Here is a 22,127-nt window from a genome sequence, read left to right as displayed (position 1 = left end):
GTATTGTATAGCATAATGTCCTAGGAGTGTCATCTGATGAAGATCATCAAAGGTTAGTGCTGCATTTAGCTGTGGTTTTGGTTTTTGTGACATTATATGCTAGCTTGAAAAATGGGTGTCTGATTATTTCTGGCTGGGTACTCTGCTGACATAATCTAATGTTTTGCTTTCGTTGTAAAGCCTTTTTGAAATCGGACAGTGTGGTTAGATAAAGGAGAGTCTTGTCTTTAAAATGGTGTAAAATAGTCATATGTTTGAAAAATTGAAGTTTTCGGATTTTCGAGGAGTTTGTATTTCGCGCCACGCCCATCATTGGATATTGGAGCAGGTGTTCCGCTAGCGGAACGTCTAGATGTAAGAGGTTAATCTAACCACATTGTCCGATTTCAAAAAAGCTTTACAGCGAAAGCAAAACATTAGATTATGTTACGAGAGTACATAGACAAAAATAATCACACAGCCATTTTCCAAGCAAGGACATGTGTCAATAAAACCCAAAACACAGCTAAATGAAGCACTAACCTTTGACGATCTTCATCAGATGACACTCCTAGGACATTATGTTACACAATACATGTATGTTTTGTTCGATAAAGTTCATATTTATATCCAAAAACAGCATTTTACATTGGCGCGTGATGTTCAGAAAATGTATTCCCACCAAAACGTCCGGTGAATGTGCACATCAATTTACAAAAATACTCATCATAAACGTTGACAAAATATATAACAATTATTTTAAGAATTATAGATAGACTACCCCTGGATGCAACCGCTGTGTCAAATTTTAAAATAGCTTTAGGAGAAAGCACATTTTTCAATATTCTGAGTACATAGCTCAGCCATCACGGCGAGCTATTCAGACACCTGCCAAGTTCGGAGCAACCTAAACTCAGAATTAGTATTAGAAATATGCTCTTACCTTTGCTGGTCTTCGTCAGAATGCACTCCCAGGACTGCTACACAAGAAATGTTGTTTTTGTTCGAAATAATCCATATTTATGTACAAATACCTCCGTTTTGTTCGTGCGTACAGATCACTTATCCAAAGGCATAATGCGCGAGCGCGGAACGAGAGACGAAAAGTCAAAATGTTCCATTACCGTACTTAGAAGCATGTCAAACGCTGTTTAAAATCAATCTTTATGGTATTTTTAACATAAAATTGCGATTATATTCCAACCGGACAATAGCATATTCATTCAAGAAGAAAAAGAAGGAAGGGCGGGCTCGCGGGACCGACCATATCCAATCCCTTTGTTGCCAGGCAGTCCACTCAGAAACTGAGCTCCTATTATCTGCCCAGTGACAGGAAAATGCTCAAACCACTTTCTGAAGGCTTTAGACAGCCAATGGAAGCCTTAGGAAGTGCAACGTCCCCCACAGACACAGTGGTTTCGATAGAGAATCAAAAGAAGAACTACAATTCTCAGACTTTCCACTTCCTGCTTGGAATTTTCTCAGGTTTTTGCCTGCCATATGAGTTCTGTTATACTCACAGACACCATTCAAACAGTTTTAGAAACTTCAGAGTGTTTTCTATCCAAATCTACTAATATTCTAGTTTCTGGGCCAGAGTAGTAACCTGTTTAAATTGGGTACGTTTTTCATCCGGCCATGAAAATACTGCCCCCTAGCTCAGACAGGTTAATTCAACGATAGGTCATTCAACCGCCCCACCCCACAGGGCCTGAAACAGACATTTCCATCTTGTTTATGTAACCCATTTTATTTGTTGAGTAACATGAAATTAAACATTACATGTTTCTCATACTTTTTTTTACCACAGAAATAAATTCTAAAATGTTTCCTTCCCACCCAGTGCAAAGTGGTGTATTTTGAACTTTATCTGTTATAGTCAGGTGTACTGGAGTAGAGTTTGGCTTAGCGTTTTCACCCAGTGAAAAGTGAAAAATCCAACGAGAAGCTGCTTTGCTGTATTACAGCCAGACCACAATGTTTATAGATGTTCATTGATGTTTCTCAAGTCCAGTGAGTAACTTGCATCATATTCAGACACCAGTTGGATGTCACTCATCCTTAGCATAAACCAGAAACTCCAGAATAGTGAAATTCAATACTTTGTACATCTCCACTATACCACAAAACTGACACTAGGTCTAGGCTTATATCTGTCTCTGGTGAAGTAGTGTGTCCTCTTACCCACTAAGACATAACAGAGGGGATATAAAGGAGAAGTAAAACAACACAACTGATAATAATGCCAGTAATTACTACAAAAATAACTTTTAAAGTGGATCTAGAATGTCTTTCCCAATTTCACACTTAGCTGGTTGGATTTAGTTTTAGTGAACTCTCTCAGAAGTTAATGCCATATTTAGCCCTAGCCCAACAAACAGCAGTGAGGATCTGTAGTGTGAGCCCCAGTGCTATCTATGGGGCGGTGGGTGGAGGGCAGGGGAGGAGGTTTAGTATCATGTAGCTACAGAGACAGTAGGAGGAGGCCAATCATACCATAGCAGATTGTCATTACTGCTTTTCCCGCCATTGCTTAGGATAAGAGTAATGGGATTTGCTGAATTCAACTATACCACTTAGCCTAAAATTGGCTATGAAGAGGCTATAGGACAAGGGTCAAGTGAGTTTTAAAACCTGCCCACTTAATACATCTGTTTGAGGTGATGGCAGACACCGGCATGCATACTTCACTCATTCTTCTATAGGCTAATCCTAACCAAAGCCAATATTGATCCCATTGTTAGAATATATTATTGTTTTTAAATGGCTAGAGGCGAACAGCTAGACCCACTTGGTGCTTTTTACACAAAATTAACTATCGTTATGGATATTTCAGCTTAGCTGCCTCACTACACCTTTTAATTAGAGTGATACAAGTTGACTTAACAAGGAACCACTGGCCTATTTGCAAATATGTAGTTATCAGGCTAGATCTTGACCTTTGGTCATTACTCCCACAATTCCTCCTGAAATACAGGCATCTCTCTTCCGAACATGAGCCATCTCAATATCGATAAGTTAGCCTAAGTTAAGGTCTACTCAGAAAAGAGAGCATTGAGTAAGATGTGTTCCCGGCAAGTGTATCTAGGACCTGATGATCTCATAGATATGGTCTATGTCAGAGGTTCTTAAACCTTTTCAGAAATTCAGTGTTTTCCTGTGATCCAAGGTCATGTTTTTAAAAGATGCCCCTTTTTGGTAGGCCCTAAGTGAGATTTTATTGGGGGACCCCCTTCACCTTGTGGGCAAAACAATTTCCTGCTATTCTACACACTTTGCTATGACTTATGCCATGTTAACATGATATCTGAGTGACAATGACAACAACAAAAAAAATCAATGGGGCCCCCTGGAGGTCAGGGGCTCTGGGCACGTGCCCTGTGTGCCCGGTCGGTATTCGTTCATGATTACTACAAGTTTAGATACTGTAGCTGTCTGGACTAACTTACAGGGCTTATTGAGTGACTGTTAGTGACTGACATAACAAGAGAAAAACTTCTGATGCACAACCAAATTTCGAAACCGCACCTTGTGTATTCATTTTTACATTTACATTTTAGTCATTTAGCAGACGCTCTTATCCAGAGCGACTTACAAATTGGTGCATTCACCTATAATATCCAGTGGAACAACCACTTTACAATAGTGCATCTAAATCTTTTAAGGGGGGGGTTAGAAGGATTACTTTATCTTATCCCAGGTATTCCTTGAAGAGGTGGGGTTTCAGGTGTCTCCGGAAGGTGGTGATTGACTCCGCTGTCCTGGCGTCGTGAGGGAGCTTGTTCCACCATTGGGGTGCCAGAGCAGCGAACAGTTTTGACTGGGCTGAGCGGGAACTGTGCTTCCTCAGAGGTAGGGAGGCGAGCAGGCCAGAGGTGGATGAACGGTGTGCCCTTGTTTGGGTGTAGGGCCTGATCAGAGCCTGAAGGTACGGAGGTGCCGTTCCCCTCACAGCTCCGTAGGCAAGCACCATGGTCTTGTAGCGGATGCGAGCTTCGACTGGAAGCCAGTGGAGAGAGCGGAGGAGCGGGGTGACGTGAGAGAACTTGGGAAGGTTGAACACTACTATTAAAACTCTAAAGAGTAAGTTGAGACCCCAACTGAGTTCCTAAAAATATATACAATGCCTTCGGGAAGTATTCAGACCCTTCAGTTTTTCCACATTTTGTTAAATTACAGTCTTATTCTAAAATTGATTAAATTGTTGTTTTTTTGCTCATCAATCTACACACAATCTACATACAATGTCATTCAGGGGTATTGTGTTTAGATTGATGAGCAAAAAAACAACAATTTAATCAATTTGACAAGCTACACTATTCACAGCCCTGTGTAATGTTCAATGTAATTGCATTGCTGAACTTTTAAGAACTTCATGTATTTGCATTGTTTTAAAATGTAAAAATAAAAGGAAATGTATAGTTTGAACATGTCTTGTGTTTATTTGTTTTAGCTGTTAGTGATACTTCCCTAAGTGTTAGTACATTTGTGTTTCCATCATTAAGCCTCTATGTATGGGTTATGAATGACCAAAGGGGTCTGACTTTAAATCAGTCTTTATGGATGTGTTATGAATGAATGTACATTCTGCTGATTTATGAACGTTCTCTCATGATCCACAGGTTACTGTAGGGTGTGAGAGGTATTTAAATGGGTGATGGACCTGCAAAGCTTGTGTTTTGTGTGTTTGTGTGTGTGTGTGTGTGTGTGTGTGTGTGTGTGTGTGTGTGTGTGTGTGTGTGTGTGTGTTCAGAAACAAGATGATTTGGGGTAGTCCAACTTGAGACTACCACACCAGGTATTCCTCTTCTGTTCCCATGCTGGAGACCAGGGCTTGATTATAACCTGTTACAATGGTGCAGACATTTTGTGGCTGATCTTTCAGCAGAGGAGTGGGTCAATGTGACTGGGCCCAGCATCGTGCGGTATGGCTCGTTGTTGTTGCGTGCGTGTTTGTGTACTGAGGAACATGTAACTTGGTTCCAGAAGAAAATACACTTTCAATTTCTTTAGGTTGGGGGCTTTCATCAAGGTAAGTGTTTCTTGGTGTAACGTTGTCCCCAGGCTATTGCACATATAACCTAGGACATCAACCATTCAAAGTTGTCCTTAGGGTGAGTGACCATAGAATTCTATAAGAATTATCTTTAATGAGTAAAGTATTTGTCACTGTTACTACTTAATACAGTCAAAAAGTCATAATTATGGCTTAACCTCTCTGGGCCAGTGGGACGCTTGCACCTACTCAACAGTGTAATCCCGTGGCGCGATATTCAAATACCTTAGAAATGCTATTACTTCAATTTCTCAAACATATGACTATTTTACACCATTTTAAAGACAAGACTCTCGTTAATCTAACCACACTGTCCGATTTCAAAAAGGCTTTACAACGAAAGCAAAACATTAGATTATGTCAGCAGAGTACCCAGACAGAAATAATCAGACACCCATTTTTCAAGCTAGCATATAATGTCACATAAACCCAAACCACAGCTAAATGCAGCACTAACCTTTGATGATCTTCATCAGATGACACTCCTAGGACATTATGTTATACAATACATTCATGTTTTGTTCAATCAAGTTCATATTTATATCAAAAACCAGCTTTTTACATTAGCATGTGACGTTCAGAACTAGCTTATCCACCGCAAACTTCCGGTGAATTTACTAAATTACTCACGATAAACGTTCACAAAAAACATAACAATTATTTTAAGAATTATAGATACAGAACTCCTTTATGCAATCGCTATGTCCGATTTTTAAATAGCTTTTCGGCAAAAGCACATTTTGCAATATTCTGAGTAGATAGCTCGCCATCACGGGCTAGCTATTTTGAACCCCACCAAGTTTGGCCCTCACCAAACTCAGATTTACTTTAATAAAAATTGGATTACCTTTGCTGTTCTTCGTCAGAATGCACTCCCAGGACTTCTACTTCAATAACAAATGTTGGTTTGGTTCAAAATAATCCATAGTTATGTTCAAATATCCTCTGTTTTGTTCGTGCGTTCAAGACACTATCCGAAGGGTGATGAAGGGTGACGCGCCCGATGCGTTTCGTGACAAAAAAAAATCTAAATATTCCATTACCGTACTTCAAAGCATGTCAACCGCTGTTTAAAATCAATTTTTATGTGATTTTTCTCGTAAAAAAGCGATAATATTCCGACCGGGAAACCCTGTTTTCGTTCAAAGACGAAAAAATAAAAACATGGTGCGCCTCGTGCACGCGCCCCAGTCTCATTGTTCTCTGATCGACCACTATCCAAATGCGCTACTGTTTTTCAGCCAGGGCCTGCAAAGGCATCATTCACCGTTTTGCCACCTTCTGAGAGCCTATGGGAGCCGTAGGAAGTGTCACGTTACAGCAGAGATCCTCAGTTTTCAATAAAGAGAGTGTAGAAGCCCAAGAAATGGTCAGACAGGGCACTTCCTGTAAGGAATCTCCTCAGGTTTTTGCCTGCCATATGAGTTCTGTTATACTCACAGACACCATTCAAACAGTTTTAGAAACTTTAGGGTGTTTTCTATCCAAAGCCAATAATTATATGCATATTCTAGTTTCTGGGCAGTAGTAATAACCAGATTAAATCGGGTACGTTTTTTATCCGGACGTGCAAATACTGCCCCCTACCCTAGAGAGGTTAAACAATTTAAAGGCAATGCTACCAAATACTAATTGAGTGTATGTAAACTTCTGACCCACTGAGAATGTGTGGTGTATGATATACCATTTTGTATCTCCTGAGTGTCTACTTTTAGACAATGTAAAAAACACATCATGTTGTAAATTGTTTCCCAATATTCTAAGAAACGCTAGGCTTAATCACTGCCTATTTAATCCTTTTTACATTGTCAGCAGGAACATTTCTACATCGATGCAGTTAGATATAGGCTAGTCAAAGAAATAAATAGATGATTTGGACATAGTCTACTCATTCTCAGCAATGGGTGTTCAGATTGAGAACACAAGAAAGGAGACCAGACCTGTATTTTTCCACCAATAACCTCTTTTCACTCCTCCCAGGGGTTTCCAATGGTTGTGGCGCAACACTCATATGTACTACTAGAGCAGACCTAAGGGAAATTAACAGAACTAACTGAGTGGAGAGCGTGGGATAGTTACAGGACGGTACACTCTGCAGACCAGTTGGTTCCTCACTGTTGAGCCTGACATCCTATCTTATCTAGTAGTTCCTTTTAAAGCCTACGCTGTCTGGTAAAACCCAAACCTTGTTCTCTTTGAGGGGCATTGCTACTTCTGTGATGGTAAGACTTGTTTTTAATCAATATTTAAATGTTTCTTTGTTGCATTGGGTTCAACATTTGGCCACGGAGCATGTTTGATTTATCTATGCGTTACATTTGAACGGGAGCTATATTTGGCAAACCTTTTTACAGCATGCTCTTGATGTAGTGTTGATAGAGAAGTAGGCCTATGGTAGAAAGTGCCTTGGCTGAATTGCGGTGGTCATGTTTATGATTTGGATTTGATGTATGTCCCTCAAAAACACTAAGATAAAATTTGTTTTTTAAAGTAGCTTACACAAGTAGTACTTTGTAGCATAAATATATTATAGCACTATGATGAATATAGTCTACTAGGCAGTGTAATATAGTGGTCAGTTGGTCAGACTCACATTTGCTGAGTTAGTCTTGTCCTCAGTTTAACTAAGTAGCCTTGGTATCCTACCACACTGTGGTATGTCAGGTCAACAGACTCCCAAAGCATTGACGCTGAAGAGGTAAAGACCTGGCTGAAGAGGTAAAGACCTGGCTGAAGAGGTAAAGACCTGGCTGAAGAGGTAAAGACCTGGCTGAAGAGGTAAAGGCCTGGCTGAAGAGGTAAAGGCCTGGCTGAAGAGGTAAAGGCCTGGCTGAAGAGGTAAAGGCCTGGCTGAAGAGGTAAAGACCTGGTGAGTGTAAAATAGACAAGTATGACCTGGGAGATGTGAAACTGGTGAAGCTGGTGAAGCTACAAGTTACAACTGTCATATTATGTTGTTTTGGCTGAGGGTCCTGACTTCAGAAGTAGGCTATGTTGTTTGGATTAGGTTCCGGATATATTATATAACATTGTACCTACGCAAAAACATGCCAAACATTTGTCATTCAGTATTTGAAAAACAGGTTAAATAGATATAGATCAGTTTAAATATGTTAACTGTGTGTTACTTCACTGTACTTTTCCCCCTTAAGGATACATGTGCATAGTAGCTTTGTAATGCCCATATTTCCTGGAAGCCTTTTTTTAACTTATTATTTTATATATAAAAAATGCTGTAATAACACTTAGATAAATTGTATTGTCATGTTGTTGGGTAATTCAATTTAACACATTTTTGCTATAGTGATTTTCTTTGCATTTTCCCATGAAATTATTTTGTTTATAGGATTAACAGTCCTCCCCTGATACAGAGAGTAGCCAAATGTATTTGAAAGTGCTTCAAATATAGTGTTTGAGTTGAACAATTTAACATTTGTCACATACTTGAGTCAAATAGAAAAATGCAAAATAAAGTTACAAACCAATTTATGCTGAGAAGTATTTATATACACTGTTAATTTCCCATGTTCTTGGGTTAATTTTGATTACTGCTCTCTGCACTTGTTGTGCAATGTGCAGTCAATGAGAAGTCAGAGCTTTTTACCAACAGTAGAGTCATCTGTTTGTACAATAGCACATTGTTTCAGTGATGGGTTTTCAGGAAAATGCTCATTTAGTTTTCTCTCCTATCTGGAGAGATATCAGCACCACTGGTGGTCAGCTAAAAACAAGTGTCCTGAACATTTAGACAGGGAGGGACAAAAGTGACATTTTTCCAGTGATTAAATTGTTTGAAATTGGGAAAGGAACTTAAAGTGTTGCCTCCACCCCCCTTCTTGTCACATGTCTGTTTCACTGCATAGAAACGTTCCTGGATTAGGGGAGAATTAACACAAAGCAAAGACGCCACTTCAGCTGCGGTCTGAAACAAGGGAATCGAGTGAGCAACGGGGCGAAGTTGCACGCGAGCTGCTGCTACTGAAACACACCAGTGTCCAGAAGAAGACGAGTTCCAAAAAGAGACACACAGCAGCACAGACATAGACCACATCGTCACGAAAGAGAAAGAGGTCCCTCCACTTGAAAGCGCCCCCCTGACTGAAGCATGGAGGAAAAGCCATTTTCGGTGATTGTGGTGAGTTGGAGTTTTTGTTTGTATTTCTATTCAGCCCTCCCCCCTCCACATTACTGATCTCCTCACACACACCTTGACAGAGACAGAGTGTTCTTTTTGTCCGATTTGAAATCAGTTTTTGTTGAAGCTACTCACATGAGCAGTATTGTTGTCATTGATGACGGATAGCAGTGTACAGCTGTTGACCATCAGTTGACCCTATGCTCCCCTTATGAGCTCTGTACAGAGATGTTCCAAGGATCAGCTAACTGGAGGTGAATTGAAGAGGCCTATAGGCATACCTAACAAAATGTAGGCTAATTAAATAAAAGCATGTCTACCTTTTTTATTGTTGCTAACTATGTTCATTAGAGAAAGTAATTATAGTTAGAATTCTAGCTAGTTGTAGAAACATTTGTAACATGATTTAATGTGGAGGTCTCATTAGCTGTCACCAGCTACTGCACAGCCAGTAGTGAAGTAAAGTTTGTGTAATTTCCCAAGTTTTGTAGTCATTTTTTACTGTAGACCTACTGTCTACATTTCTTATGTTAATAGTGTCACAGTTGTACTGTGTTAGAGAGAATCCAATTGGGAACTGAAAAGGCTATATATTCTGTCCTCCCAAAAATATTTAATAATTTGATCAAAGGAAAATGAAATGATTGTTTCACACTCAAAATAAAATATTATTGCATATGAACCAAAGAGCTTGGAAGGTCATTTTGATTATACATTTACTTGGGATAAAGTCAATAAATATCACTTTCATTTGAATGCTCTTTTAGTAGTATTTTGTGTGAATATTTTTTATTTAGGTTCAGCCTATCATTTGAAGACGTGCCTACCCTATTTATCGTCGTCAACAAGGTGTTACCTGTACTTGATCGATGTGATTCTACAAGACGCTAGCTTGAATTTCTGAAGTTTCATTTGTTTTTTTATGTATTGTCTATGTATCTTATGTTTACATAGTTTGTAAGAAACTGGTTTTGACCATCTCTAATCTTGTATGCCATGCCTTCATCCTTTTCGATGTTTAACTACTGAGAAGATGATTGGCTTCTAAGAAATACTGGGGATAGTGGCTGGCTATAGTAGTAGTACTGAAGTAACTGGACCTTGTGTGGCTTTGCCCAATCGGACCCATGTGTCTGTCAAGCAGGTATACTACAGGCTGATTGTTTGACTTGGCCGATGTGGCTTTTGCAGCAGCCACTTCTCTAATTGTCGGGACAGTGTGTCCCTGGCTGTAAATATGCTCAGACCAAGGCCTCAGTAACAACAACATCAAATGTTCTTCACAACAACGTTTTCAAACTTCAAATTTCACACTGCTGTTAGTAAAACAGAAAAAGAGATAGAGATAGAATGGAAAACCTCTCTTATAGGGACAGGAAAAAAGTAAGGTTGAATGAGTAAGGTCAAACCCTGAGGTCGAACCTTGAGGTCCAAACGTGAAGTCAAAGGTAGATAAGAGCCAAACATCCTCCCCTCCATTTCCCTCCCCTTCTGTGATTGGTTCCCCCATGCTCCAGTCGCAATGGCTGAGTCTGTTGTCTTCTACTGACAGACAGTGATGCTAGTCATTCCACAGGACCGAACCCTTCTACCGCCATCACTAACTGTCACTGCTTCACTGCCTCGGCTCCCTTGCATACAGTATATTGCATTACATACACTACATGATTAAAAGTATTTACTGTATGTGGACACCTGATCGTCGAACATTTCATGGGCTTTAATATGGAGTTGGTCCCCCCTTTACTGCTATAACAGCCTCCACTCTTCTGGGAAGGATTTCCACTAGATGGTGGAACATTGCTGTGGGGACTTGCTTCCATTCAGCCGCAAGTGCATTAGTGAGTTCAGGCAATGATGTTGGGCGATTAGGCCTCGCTTGCAGTCGGCATTCCAATTCATCCCAAAGGTGTTTGATGGGGTTGAGGTCAGGGCTCTGTGCAGGCCAGTCAAGTTCTTTCACACTGATCTTGCTGTATGGACTTCGCTTTGTCCACAAGGGCATTGTCATGCTGAAACAGGAAAGGGCCTTCCCCAAATTGTTGCCACAAAGTTGGAAGCACAGAATTGTCTAGAATGTCATTGTATGCTGTTGCTTTAAATATGACTTCACTTTAAATAAGGGGCCTAGCCTGAACCATGAAAACAGCCCCAGATCATTATTCCTCCTACACCAAACTTTACAGTTGGCACTATGCATTGGGGTAGATAGCGTTCTCCTGGCATCCGTCAAACCCAGATTCGTCCGTTGGACTGCCAGATGGTGAAGCGTGATTCATCACTCCAGAGAACGCGTTTCCACTGCTCCAGAGTCCAATGGCAGCAAGCTTTACACCACTCCAACCGATGCTTGGCATTGCGCATGGTGATCTTAGGCTTGTGTGTGGCTGCTCAGCCATGGAAACCCATTTCATGAAGCTCCAGACAAACAGTTTTTGTGCTGACTTTGCTTCCAGAGGCAGTTTGGAACTCGGTAGTGAGTGTTGCAACCAAGGACAAACGATTTTTACACGCTTCAGCACTCAGCAGTCCCGTTCTGTGAGCTTTTGTGGCCTACCACTTTGCGGCTGAGCCGCTGTTGCTCCTAGACTTTCTACTTCACAATAACAGCACCTACAGTTGACCGGGGCAGCTCTAGCAGGGCAGAAATTTGACAAATGAACTTGTTGAAAAGATGGCATCCTATGACAGTGCCACATTGAAAGTCACTGAGCTCTTCAGTAAGGCCATTCTACTGCCAGTGTATGTTATGGCGATTGCTTGGCTGTGTGCTCGATTTTATACACTGGTCAGCAACGTGTGTGGCTGAAATAGCCGAATCCACTAATTTGAAGGGGTGTCCACATACTTTTGTATATACAGTGTATATACTGATAGTTATATATAACCCAATTTATGTTTTAGACGTTGTATACTTAATTTCCCTTGCTGCTAAAATAGTTTTTCCTGGTTTTCTATCTATTCAAGCAGAGTTTTTACATTGCATGGACAGGCTGGTATCATTTTGCTTGCAATTGTGCTTTAGAAACCCAAGTCTGACTCTTTCCAACCTTTCTAAGGAAGGCCTTATCTTTTGAATAGCTCTAACATCTTTTATAGCTTTTGGGCTCACTTTCCCTGAATTGGCAGCCATGACATTTTGGCAGACCGTTTTACGAGACAGCTAGATGTCTTATGCTTTGAGAGAAGATATGTTGGGGAAGGGAGTGGGGTGAGGGATTTGCACATTTGTCTGCTCGGCACCTCATTTAGATGTGGTAGGACAACGAGCAGCATCCTGTCTGACTGCTGCTCTCCTGCTCGTCTCTTGGGAACGGCCAAATGGAGAACACAACTCAAAGCCCCACCTCGCGTAAAGCCCGACCGATAAATAAGATGACCGATATTATCGGACAATATTAGCCTTTCACAGAAATATTTGTATTGGTCTTTATTCCACAGATAATGTGCCAATATATACAGTTGAAGTCGGAAGTTTACATGCACTTAGGTTAGAGTCATTAAAACTCGTTTTTCAACCACTCCACAAATTTCTTGTTAACAAACTATAGTTTTGGTAAGTCGGTTAGGACATCTACTTTGTGCATGACACAAGTCATTTTTCCAACAAGTGTTTACAGACAGATTATTTCACTTATAATTCACTGTATCACAGTTCCAGTGGGTCAGAAGTTTACATAGACTAAGTTGACTGTGCCTTTAAACAGCTTGAAAATTCTAGAAAATTATGTCATGGCTTTAGAAGCTTCTGATAGGCTAATTGACATAATTTGAGTCAATTGGAGGTGTACCTGTGGATGTATTTCAAGGCCTACCTTCAAACTCAGTGCCTCTTTGCTTGACATCATGGCAAAATCAAAAGAAATCAGCCAAGACCTAAGAAAAAAATTGTAGACCTCCACAAGTCTGGTTCATCCTTGGGAGCAGTTTCTAAACGCCTGAAGGTACCATGTTCATCTGTACAAACAATAGTACGCAAATATAAACACCATGGGACCATGCAGCCGTCATAACGCTCAGGAAGGAGGCGCGTTCTGTCTCCTAGAGATGAACGTACTTTGGTGTGAAAAGTGCAAATCAATCCCAAAACAACAGCAAAGGAACATGTGAAGATTCTGGAGGAAACAGGTACAAAAGTATCTATATCCACAGTAAAACAAGTCCTATATCGACATAACCTGAAAGGCCGCTCAGCAAGGAAGAAGCCACTGCTCCAAAACCGCCATAATAAAGCCAGACTACGGTTTTCAACTGCACATTGGGACAAAGATCATACTTTTTGGAGAAATGTCCTTTATTTTATTTGTATTTCACCTTTATTTAACCAGGTAGGCAAGTTGAGAACAAGTTCTCATTTACAACTGCGACCTGGCCAAGATAAAGCAAAGCAGTGTGACACAGACAACAACACAGAGTTACACATGGAGTAAACAAACAAGCCAATAACACAATAAACAAGTCAATGATACAGTAGAAAAAATAAAGTCTATATACAGTGTGTGCAAAAGGCATGAGGAGGTAGGCAATAAATAGGCCATAGGAGCAAATAATTACAATTTAGCAGATTAACATTGGAGTGGTAAATGAGCATATGAAGATGTCCATGTAGAGATACTGGTGTGCAAAAAGATCAGAAAAGTAAATAAAATAAAAACAGTAAGGGGATGAGGTAGGTAGATAGGGAGGGCAATGTACAGATGGGCTATGTACAGCTGCAGCGATCGGTTAGCTGCTCAGATAGCTGATGTTTAAAGTTGGTGAGGGAAATAAAAGTCTCCAACTTCAGCAATTTTTGCAATTCGTTCCAGTCACTGGCAGCAGAGAACTGGAATGAAAGGCGGCCAAATGAGGTGTTGGCTTTGGGGATGATCAGTGAGATATACCTGCTGGAACGTGTGCTACGGGTGAGTGTTGTTATCGTGACCAGTGAACTGAGATAAGGTGGAGCTTTACCAAGCATAGTCTTATAGATGACCTGGAGCCAGTGGGTCTGGCGATGAATATGTAGCGAGGGCCAGCCGACTAGAGCATACAGGTCGCAGTGGTGGGTGGTATAAGGTGATTTGGTAACAAAACGGATGGCACTGTGATAGACTGCATCCAGTTTGCTGAGTAGAGTATTGGAAGCTATTTTGTAGATGACATCGCCGAAGTCGAGGATCGGTAGGATAGTCAGTTTTACTAGGGTAAGTTTGGCGGCGTGAGTGAAGGAGGCTTTGTTTGCGAAATAGAAAGCAGATTCTAGATTTGATTTTGGATTGGAGATGTTTAATTTGAGTCTGGAAGGAGAGTTTACAGTCTAGCCAGACACCTAGGTATTTGTAGTGGTCCACATATGCGGAGCTGTTGGCCGGGTTTGGAGTAGCCAGGAGGAAGGCATGGCCAGCCGTAGAGAAATGCTTGTTGAAATTTTCGATTATCATGGATTTATCGGTGGTGACCGTGTTACCTAGCCTCAGTCTGATGAAACAAAAATAGAACTGTTTGGCTATAATGACCATTGTTATGTTTGGAGGAAAAAGGGGGATGCTTGCAAGCCGAAGAACACCATCCCAACCATGAAGCACGGGGGTGGCAGCATCATGTTGTGGGGGTGCTTTGCTGTGGGAGGGACTGGTGCACTTAACAAAATAGATGGCATCATGATGAAAGAAAATTATGTGGCTATATTGAAGCAACATCTCAAGACATCAGTCAGGATGTTAAAGCTTGGTCGCAAATGAGTCTTCCAAATGGACAATGACCCCAAGACAAATGCTGCCGTTGACAAGTAGCGGTGACATTACGAACGGCATGTTAATGCTTATTTGTGAATTTGTGAACAGTGCAGTTTCAGATTTACTTTGAGACAAAGTTTAATTCATTTAGCCAGCCACCCCTTGTGGTGGTCTAGCACAAACACTATTGCGTACTTCTTATACAGCGCCACATCCTCAACTTGTACCTAAGAAGGTAAACTAAACAAATTTTATATTTACTGTTGTATTTATAGGGGATGTAGTTGCTTTTTGGTGGATTTCCTGTAAACCACAAATTCAATTTTCTTAAATAATGTACAATTTTATATTTTGTTAAATCATAATTTAGAGTATCTGGTAATTAGTGTAAAAATGTATTCTGTCATTCAAAAATATTTTTTTTATAAATTCTTTCCACCTCTAAATAACTTTATATCAGCAGATCTAACGGTAATCGGTGACTTTTGCCTCCCTAAAATCGGTATCGGACCCAAAATACCACATCGCTCGGGCTCTAGTCATACAATGGTGACGAGCATGTCAAACGATTTTGAAAAGTGCTTTCTATCATCGCTTCTAAATTATTTTTTTTGCAAAAATCCCCATGTCGTTGCCTACTCCGTCACCTACGCTAGTTTTAATGTGAGTGGTTCAGAAACGCATCTGAGGGCTACCAGTCCCAGACGTCCCAATATTTTCAAACATGTTTGATTTTATAGCCACAAAATCTGCAATGTTCTTGTAGTGTGAGATGTGCAATGACAAGTTTTGAGAACAGTGATCAGCAATAGCCAATGAGACCTCGCTAGAGAAGAAGCCAGTGAGATGATGATCTTGTTTCCCATCACACAGAATGTGTAGACTCTCGAGCAGGAGAGATGACTACTAGTATGTGTTTGTACTTGCCTTTAACCAAAGCCAAAGTGTCAAATCGTTACAGCTCTAAAGTTCACAAACAATGTTATTCAATTGAAAAATGTTGGCTAGATATTTGTGACTTGTTTCAGGAAATTAGGCGTATGTCGCACGTCACTACTTCACAGGAGCGGCATTTGAACGTAAACATTTATTAGAACTACAAAAGTTTTGCTACTTTCAACAACATTGATGCGCTAAATTTAGCAGGCGCTATCGAAAGATCAGGAAAAAGTGATGGTCTACTTTCTGCACACGCCACGTTCAGTGTGAACCAGAGTGACTTGACACAATGCTAGCCAAATGATATATCTACAAACAAAACGTTAAATGTATGATCTGTGTAGTAATATTATTTGAATCAGAAAAACTATTTGCATTGCTCGTATTAGCCTAATGTAAGCTAGCTAACATTGAACCTAGTTTGTTTAGCTTTAGCTACCTGCAGATTCATACTACAGCTATGGCAATGTTTGTATTGGTAGTAGTATGAGTTGGGATTATGCCGGTTCATATGTCTAAACAAAAGGTTCCACTTCGGCCAGACAATAGTGACCCATCCACGTAGCTAGATGTGGCTGGTGGGTGGTTATAGCTCTTCCTTCACATGACCCATCAATTTAGACAAGTGTGTCAGGTAAGCGTCATCTAATAATGAGAAAACAACATGTTTTAAATATTTGTATTTGTTTTTGATATTGCTACTATGCTAGTAACCACTATGCTAGTAACCGTTTACACTGTCTGTGTCCTCTGCATGTGACAAATAAACTTTATTTGATTTAGCGTGTGTTTGTGTTTACCACATGGACTCACATGTGAATCTTTAAAGAGATGGGTGGGGCTAAGGCTTAAGAGGGTGTGAACGATGCTGAATGGGTGTAGACAAAGAAGAGCTCTCCAGTAGGTGTACCAAAACATTCAAGGACCATTTTCTCAAAAGTGGGGTTTCAAGTTTAGCAACTTCCAAAGCAGAATTACTTTCCCATTGTTCCTCAACTGCAGTGTATGATATCCCATTTTCTAGCTCTGAGTCTCTACTTTTGTCCAAAGTAAAAAACACAATTTCAAATGTTGCTACATAACACCGAATCTAGGCAGTCAGTTACATTTCAACTCCGTATGGCAAGCTTGAATGTCTGACGGGAAACTTTTATGAGGCTGCTTTGAGCCACAGCTCGTTGTAGGTGAGACAGCGTGGAATCAACAATCCTCACGACCAAGTGAAGAATCTTGTAGTGTGTGACCCCCTGTCTGTACCACATCCTTAAGTCTGCGCACCACTACGTTGGCAAGGCAAAATAAATAAATACAGGAAAGCCTGTTTAATGTGAGAGGTTCAGTGACGTTAGGATTTTGAAAGTTGGCTTCAGTCCTTTGTTGCCTACTTTGTAACATTCTCACCTTGGAAAACTGGCAAGACTGTGACTGTAGTATTGAGGTGTGTATGAGTGGATGGTCTCAACGACTTTATGTTGTAAGCAGTTGCCCTGCCATGTGAAGCTTGCGTAAAGACAATAAGCCTCGAGTTGAGTTTGTCTGTCCCATACATCTTCAGTCTGCCCAAAAGCTTTTCCTTTCCTCCTTATGTAAGGAGGACCATATTCAGCTACCAATCACTCACTTATATTAGCTTAAGTGTTCACATCTTTGTAACTGTGCAATCGTGCTGCCTTCTGGGCATGGGAACCGATGTTGGGGAGCAAAAGGGAAGTTAAACATGATTTCTGTTTATGTTTGAGCCTCTGACTGTACAGTGCACCAAGCGGCAGAGCCAGGGAAAATGCAGCCACTGTGGCGAAGGTACAGTGGGGGGGAGAAAGGTCACCAAATGCCAAACACGTCCACTGCTGCGCTTCCTTTTAAAGATCCCCCAACCAAAGAACCCTTTGAGTTTTGGCCTTTAGATTTCATTTGAAGAAACCACTCAGGCTGAAAATGACGTTTTTCCAACTTTTCTTCCTCTCCCTTCTGTTTAATGGCAGCCCCCTCCAAAGAAAGGATAAACAAAGTTAAAAAGAGACCCACTTTCGTCCGCTGGCGAGTTTGTAAAATTATGGACAGCTATTGAGCATTGGTGTTCCCTCAACGGGCCTCTTAAATCTTCTCATCTCTTTTATTATTATTATTTTCAACAGTCCATTTCAGGTCTTTCAAAGGCTTTTCACCCCATATTTAGGTAATTTGTTGCGCTTGAACTCAACCTGCTCTGCCCCTTGTCTAGTGAATGGGAGATATAGGCATGGGATAAAGGGGGTCTGCTGTTCTCAGGGCTCCCACACAGGAACACCCGCCTTCACATTAGTTATCACTTTGATTCCTTCAATGTCCAAGGCTCACCAAAAGCATCTCAAATTCCCCCACCATTTCAAATAATGTTTAGCTTTGAAAACGTGCACTACCGGTCAAAAGCTTTAGAAAACCTACTCATTTTTAATTAAAAAAAAAACGATTTTCTACATTGTAGAATAATAGTGTAGACATCATAACTATGAAATAACACATATGGAATCATGTAGTAACCAAAAAAGTGTTTAAAAAATCTAATTATATTTGAAATTATTCAAAGTAGCAATGACAGCTTTGCACACTCTTGGCATTTTCTCAACCAGCTTCACCTGGAATGCTTTTCCAACGGTATTGAAGGAGTTCCCACATATGCTGAGCACTTGTTGGTTGCTTTTCCTTCACTCTGCGGTCCAACTCATCCCAAACCATCTCAATTTGGTTGAGGTCGGGTGATTGTGGAGGCCAGGTCATCTGATGCAGCACTCCATCACTCTCATTCTTGGTCAAATAGCCCTTACACAGCCTGGAAGTATGTTGGGTCATTGTCCTGTTGGAAAACAAATGATAGTCTGCCTAAGCGCGAACCAGATGGGATGGTGTATCGCTGCAGAATGCTGTGGTAGCCATGCTGGTTAAGTGTGCCTTGAATTCTAAATAAATCACAGACAGTGATCACACCTCCTCCTCCATCCTTCACGGTGGGAACCACAAATGGGGAGATCATCTGTTCATCTACTCTGCGTCTCACAAAGACACTGCTGTTGCAACCAAAAATCTCACATTTGTCCTCAACAGACCAAAGGACAGATTTCCACCAGTCTAATGTGCATTTTCCGTGTTTCTTGGCCCAAGCAAGTCTCTTCTTCTTATTAGTGCCCTTTAGTAATGGTTTCTTTGCAGCAAATCGACCATGAAGGCCTGATTCACGCAGTCTCCTCTGAACAGTTGATGTTGAGATGTGTCTGTTACTTGATCTCTGTGAAGCATTTATTTGGGCTGCAATTTCTGATGCTGGTAACTCTAATGAACTTATCCTCTGCAGCAGAGATAATTCTGGGTCTTCCTTTCCTGTGGCGGTCCTCAGGAGAGCCAGTTTCATCATAGCGTTTGATGGTTTTTGCGACTGCACTTGAAGAAACTTTCAAAATTCTTGACATTTTCCGCATTGACTGACCTTCATGTCTTAAAGTAATGATGGACTATCGTTTCTCTTTGTTTATTTGAGCTGTTCTTGCCATAATATGGACTTGGTATTTTACCAAATAGGGTTATCTTCTGTATACCACCCCTTCCTTGTCACAACACAACTTATTGTCTCAAACGCATTAAGAAGGAAAGATATTCCACAAATTACCTTTTAACAAGCCACACCTGTTAATTGACATACATTCCAGGAATCTCAAATATAAAATATATTTTGATTTGTTTAACACACTACATGATTCCATATGTTATTTCATAGTTTTGATGTATTAACTATTATTCTACAATGTAGACAATCGTAAAAATAAAGAAAATCCTGGAATGAGTATATATATTGTATATATTTTTTGTTGTTGATTATTCACATGTTCACTAAGCTATGTTACATTGTATCTGGTTACTGGAACTCTGACATAATTCCAAATAGGACCTAGAATCCTACAACCACCCTGGACCAGTTGTGTTGACCTATCTAGAGACAAGGCCTTCAACCTTGCCATTGCACCAAATTTTTCCTCTTTTGAAGTTTTTCCCCTCTTATATATTAGTTTATTTAATTTTAAGATTATGAAAGTATCAAGGAAGAATGAAATACCAGATACATTAGCACAATGGGCTGATAACAACACATTCAAATTATGATGATTTTGATTCTATTTGAATGATTTAAGTAAATTCATTGTTACTCCAGAAGTATTTGCTGTGTATGTAGGCTACAAGTCAAATATGAGATTTTCTAACTTTTGGTAACTTATTCCACCTCCAAAAAATTGGGGAATTTAGTTTTTTTCCCTGCATACCTCTGTCACTTCTCATAGTATTTCAGCTCAACTACGATTGCTGCTGCTCTTCTAATTTGCTCGTTGTTGAATCCACGTGAGGCGAACTCAAGTCACATATAACTCACTTTAATGTCCAGCAATGATCCCATATGTTTGTCAAATTGTGTATGTTGTGTGCTTTTTCCAGCCCAATTTTTCCCAAGCTACTCAACTGAGCCCCATTCTCCCTGGAGGGGATCTGAGCTACACGCTATTTATAAAGAATTAACAGCTGGGGCCCTTCCAGCTAAATAACGGAGGGGAGAAATTATCATGGAAACTTCAGGTTAACCCAAGCGTTAGAGATTGCTCTCCTGTGTCCCTGAATGCTGCCAGGCTAAGCAAACGTCACACTTCAAACGGGAAGAAATGCTCAGGAAGTTGTTTTCCGACCAATGAATTTGTCCTTTTGTTGCCCAGACAAAGGCTGTCAGTTGCGCCAAAAAAGGGCCATTTTATTTTTTTTTTAACTGTCTTTGGTTTCTGTCCTCCATGTTATGTAGTCCATCCAGCCTGAGAGATTCTCCAGAGCTACTTGCTGTCACTTTTCTGTTTCCTGGTCTGAACTGTGGAGTAAATTGAGGGTTATCCAAGTTTTCCATGTGCCAAGCCTTCGCACACCCCATCACTTACTTGGGAACCTAATCAGAGGTGATGAGATATTAAGTTAATTGCAATAAGGGACAGAGATCTTTATGCAGGCGGATTTAATAGGACCAAACATTAGCATTTCCACGAGTGAGCTGGACATTTCTTGAGCACTGCACTGGATGCTACATCTATCACTAAAGAAGACTAGATGGGAAAAAAACGACATGTCATACCAATTAACAGAGGTCTCTGCAATAAAGTTGAATGACTGCTAAACGCATCCCGTGACCCGGTCTACACCTGATATTAAAATGTGTTCTGTGATCGTATTGTGGACGTTACAGTGAGATGTTCTAGAGGCCCACACTCAGTACTCATTTTGAGCCTGATAGTTAGGCAATTGTTACTTTTGGCAGATCGGTATCAACTAAAAGAAATCAAATGAGGAGAAGGAACATAAGATTGATTCCTACTTTGTGCGCAAGGGTAGCTAAAAATCCAACCACTCATAGGAAACATGAACCATGGAGTATCCAAGTAAATCTGATTCTGCTTATGCAACAATACAGTGCCTTCAGAAAGTATCACGTTTGCCTCACACGCGAAAGGTCCCCGGTTCGAAACCGGGCGGAAACAAATTTTAACAAAACAGATAGTGATGACAGAAACAGGGTCATAACTGAAAAAAACGAAACAAATACATAAGCCTGCAGAATACATGAATAGACCAGTCTTAGACATGTCTTTCAATAACCAGAGGCAGATAGTGATAAGTGAAAAAAAACTAAACAAATACATAGGCCTACAGAATACATGAATAGACCAGTCTTAGACATGTCTTTCAATAACCAGAGGCAGATAGTGATGAGTGAAAAAAAACTAAACAAATACATAGGCCTACAGAATACATGAATAGACCAGTCTTAGACATTTTAGACATCAATTTATAAACTTCATCTCCCCTGGAAAAATGTGTCTAGACCAATGGTATTCAAACCTTTTCAGCATGGACACCATTTTTTCCTCCAGAATTTCTGGGGTCCCCATTTTTTTGCAATCATTTCTTGTGATCCCACCCCAAATACAACTTTAAAATCGGTACGTTACATTTTTTTTTACATCAACAAATAACCTTCAATTACCCAATCAAATACTTTTTTCTAATTAACTTTCTCAAAAACGTTTCTATATTGTCTCGTACAATAATCTGTACTCATAATTTTTTGTTCCTAAATAATGAATATATATATCCCCACTGCAGTCCCCCCGACCCCGACTTTAAATATCACTGGTCTAGACAATATTTCCCAATGCCCCTAGGCTAGCATATGGTTTTAAACAGTTGAGGTTTGTCTAAACCTTGCTGTCTGCCTCTCCAACCTGTGGATCAATGTTGCCGT

General features: G+C 40.3%; 1 protein-coding gene across 4 annotated transcripts in view; it reads left to right on the top strand.

Moving 5' to 3' along the window:
• The window catches only part of LOC106569088 (sodium- and chloride-dependent glycine transporter 1), an 87,589-nt gene that overhangs the window by 15,308 nt on the left and 50,154 nt on the right, over positions 1–22,127 (top strand). Inside the window, exons 1-3 of one of the 4 annotated variants that reach the window (XM_014140079.2) lie at positions 6,682–7,257; positions 7,700–7,904; positions 8,899–9,170. The exons of 1 other annotated variant lie outside the window; for it this stretch is intronic. In XM_014140079.2, coding sequence (XP_013995554.1) covers positions 9,141–9,170 — 30 coding nt within the window. In that variant the 5' untranslated portion in view covers positions 6,682–7,257; positions 7,700–7,904; positions 8,899–9,140. Of the gene's footprint in view, positions 1–6,681; positions 7,258–7,699; positions 7,905–8,898; positions 9,171–22,127 lie in introns of those variants that run through there. 2 more of the 4 variants (XM_014140080.2, XM_014140081.2) reach the window with 2 other exon arrangements.

This window comes from Salmo salar, chromosome ssa14 (genome assembly GCF_905237065.1).
Source record: "Salmo salar chromosome ssa14, Ssal_v3.1, whole genome shotgun sequence".
In the NCBI taxonomy this organism is placed as follows: Eukaryota; Metazoa; Chordata; class Actinopteri; order Salmoniformes; family Salmonidae; genus Salmo; species Salmo salar.
Note: the sequence above shows the minus strand (reverse complement) of the source record. Positions and strands in the feature narration are given on the sequence as shown.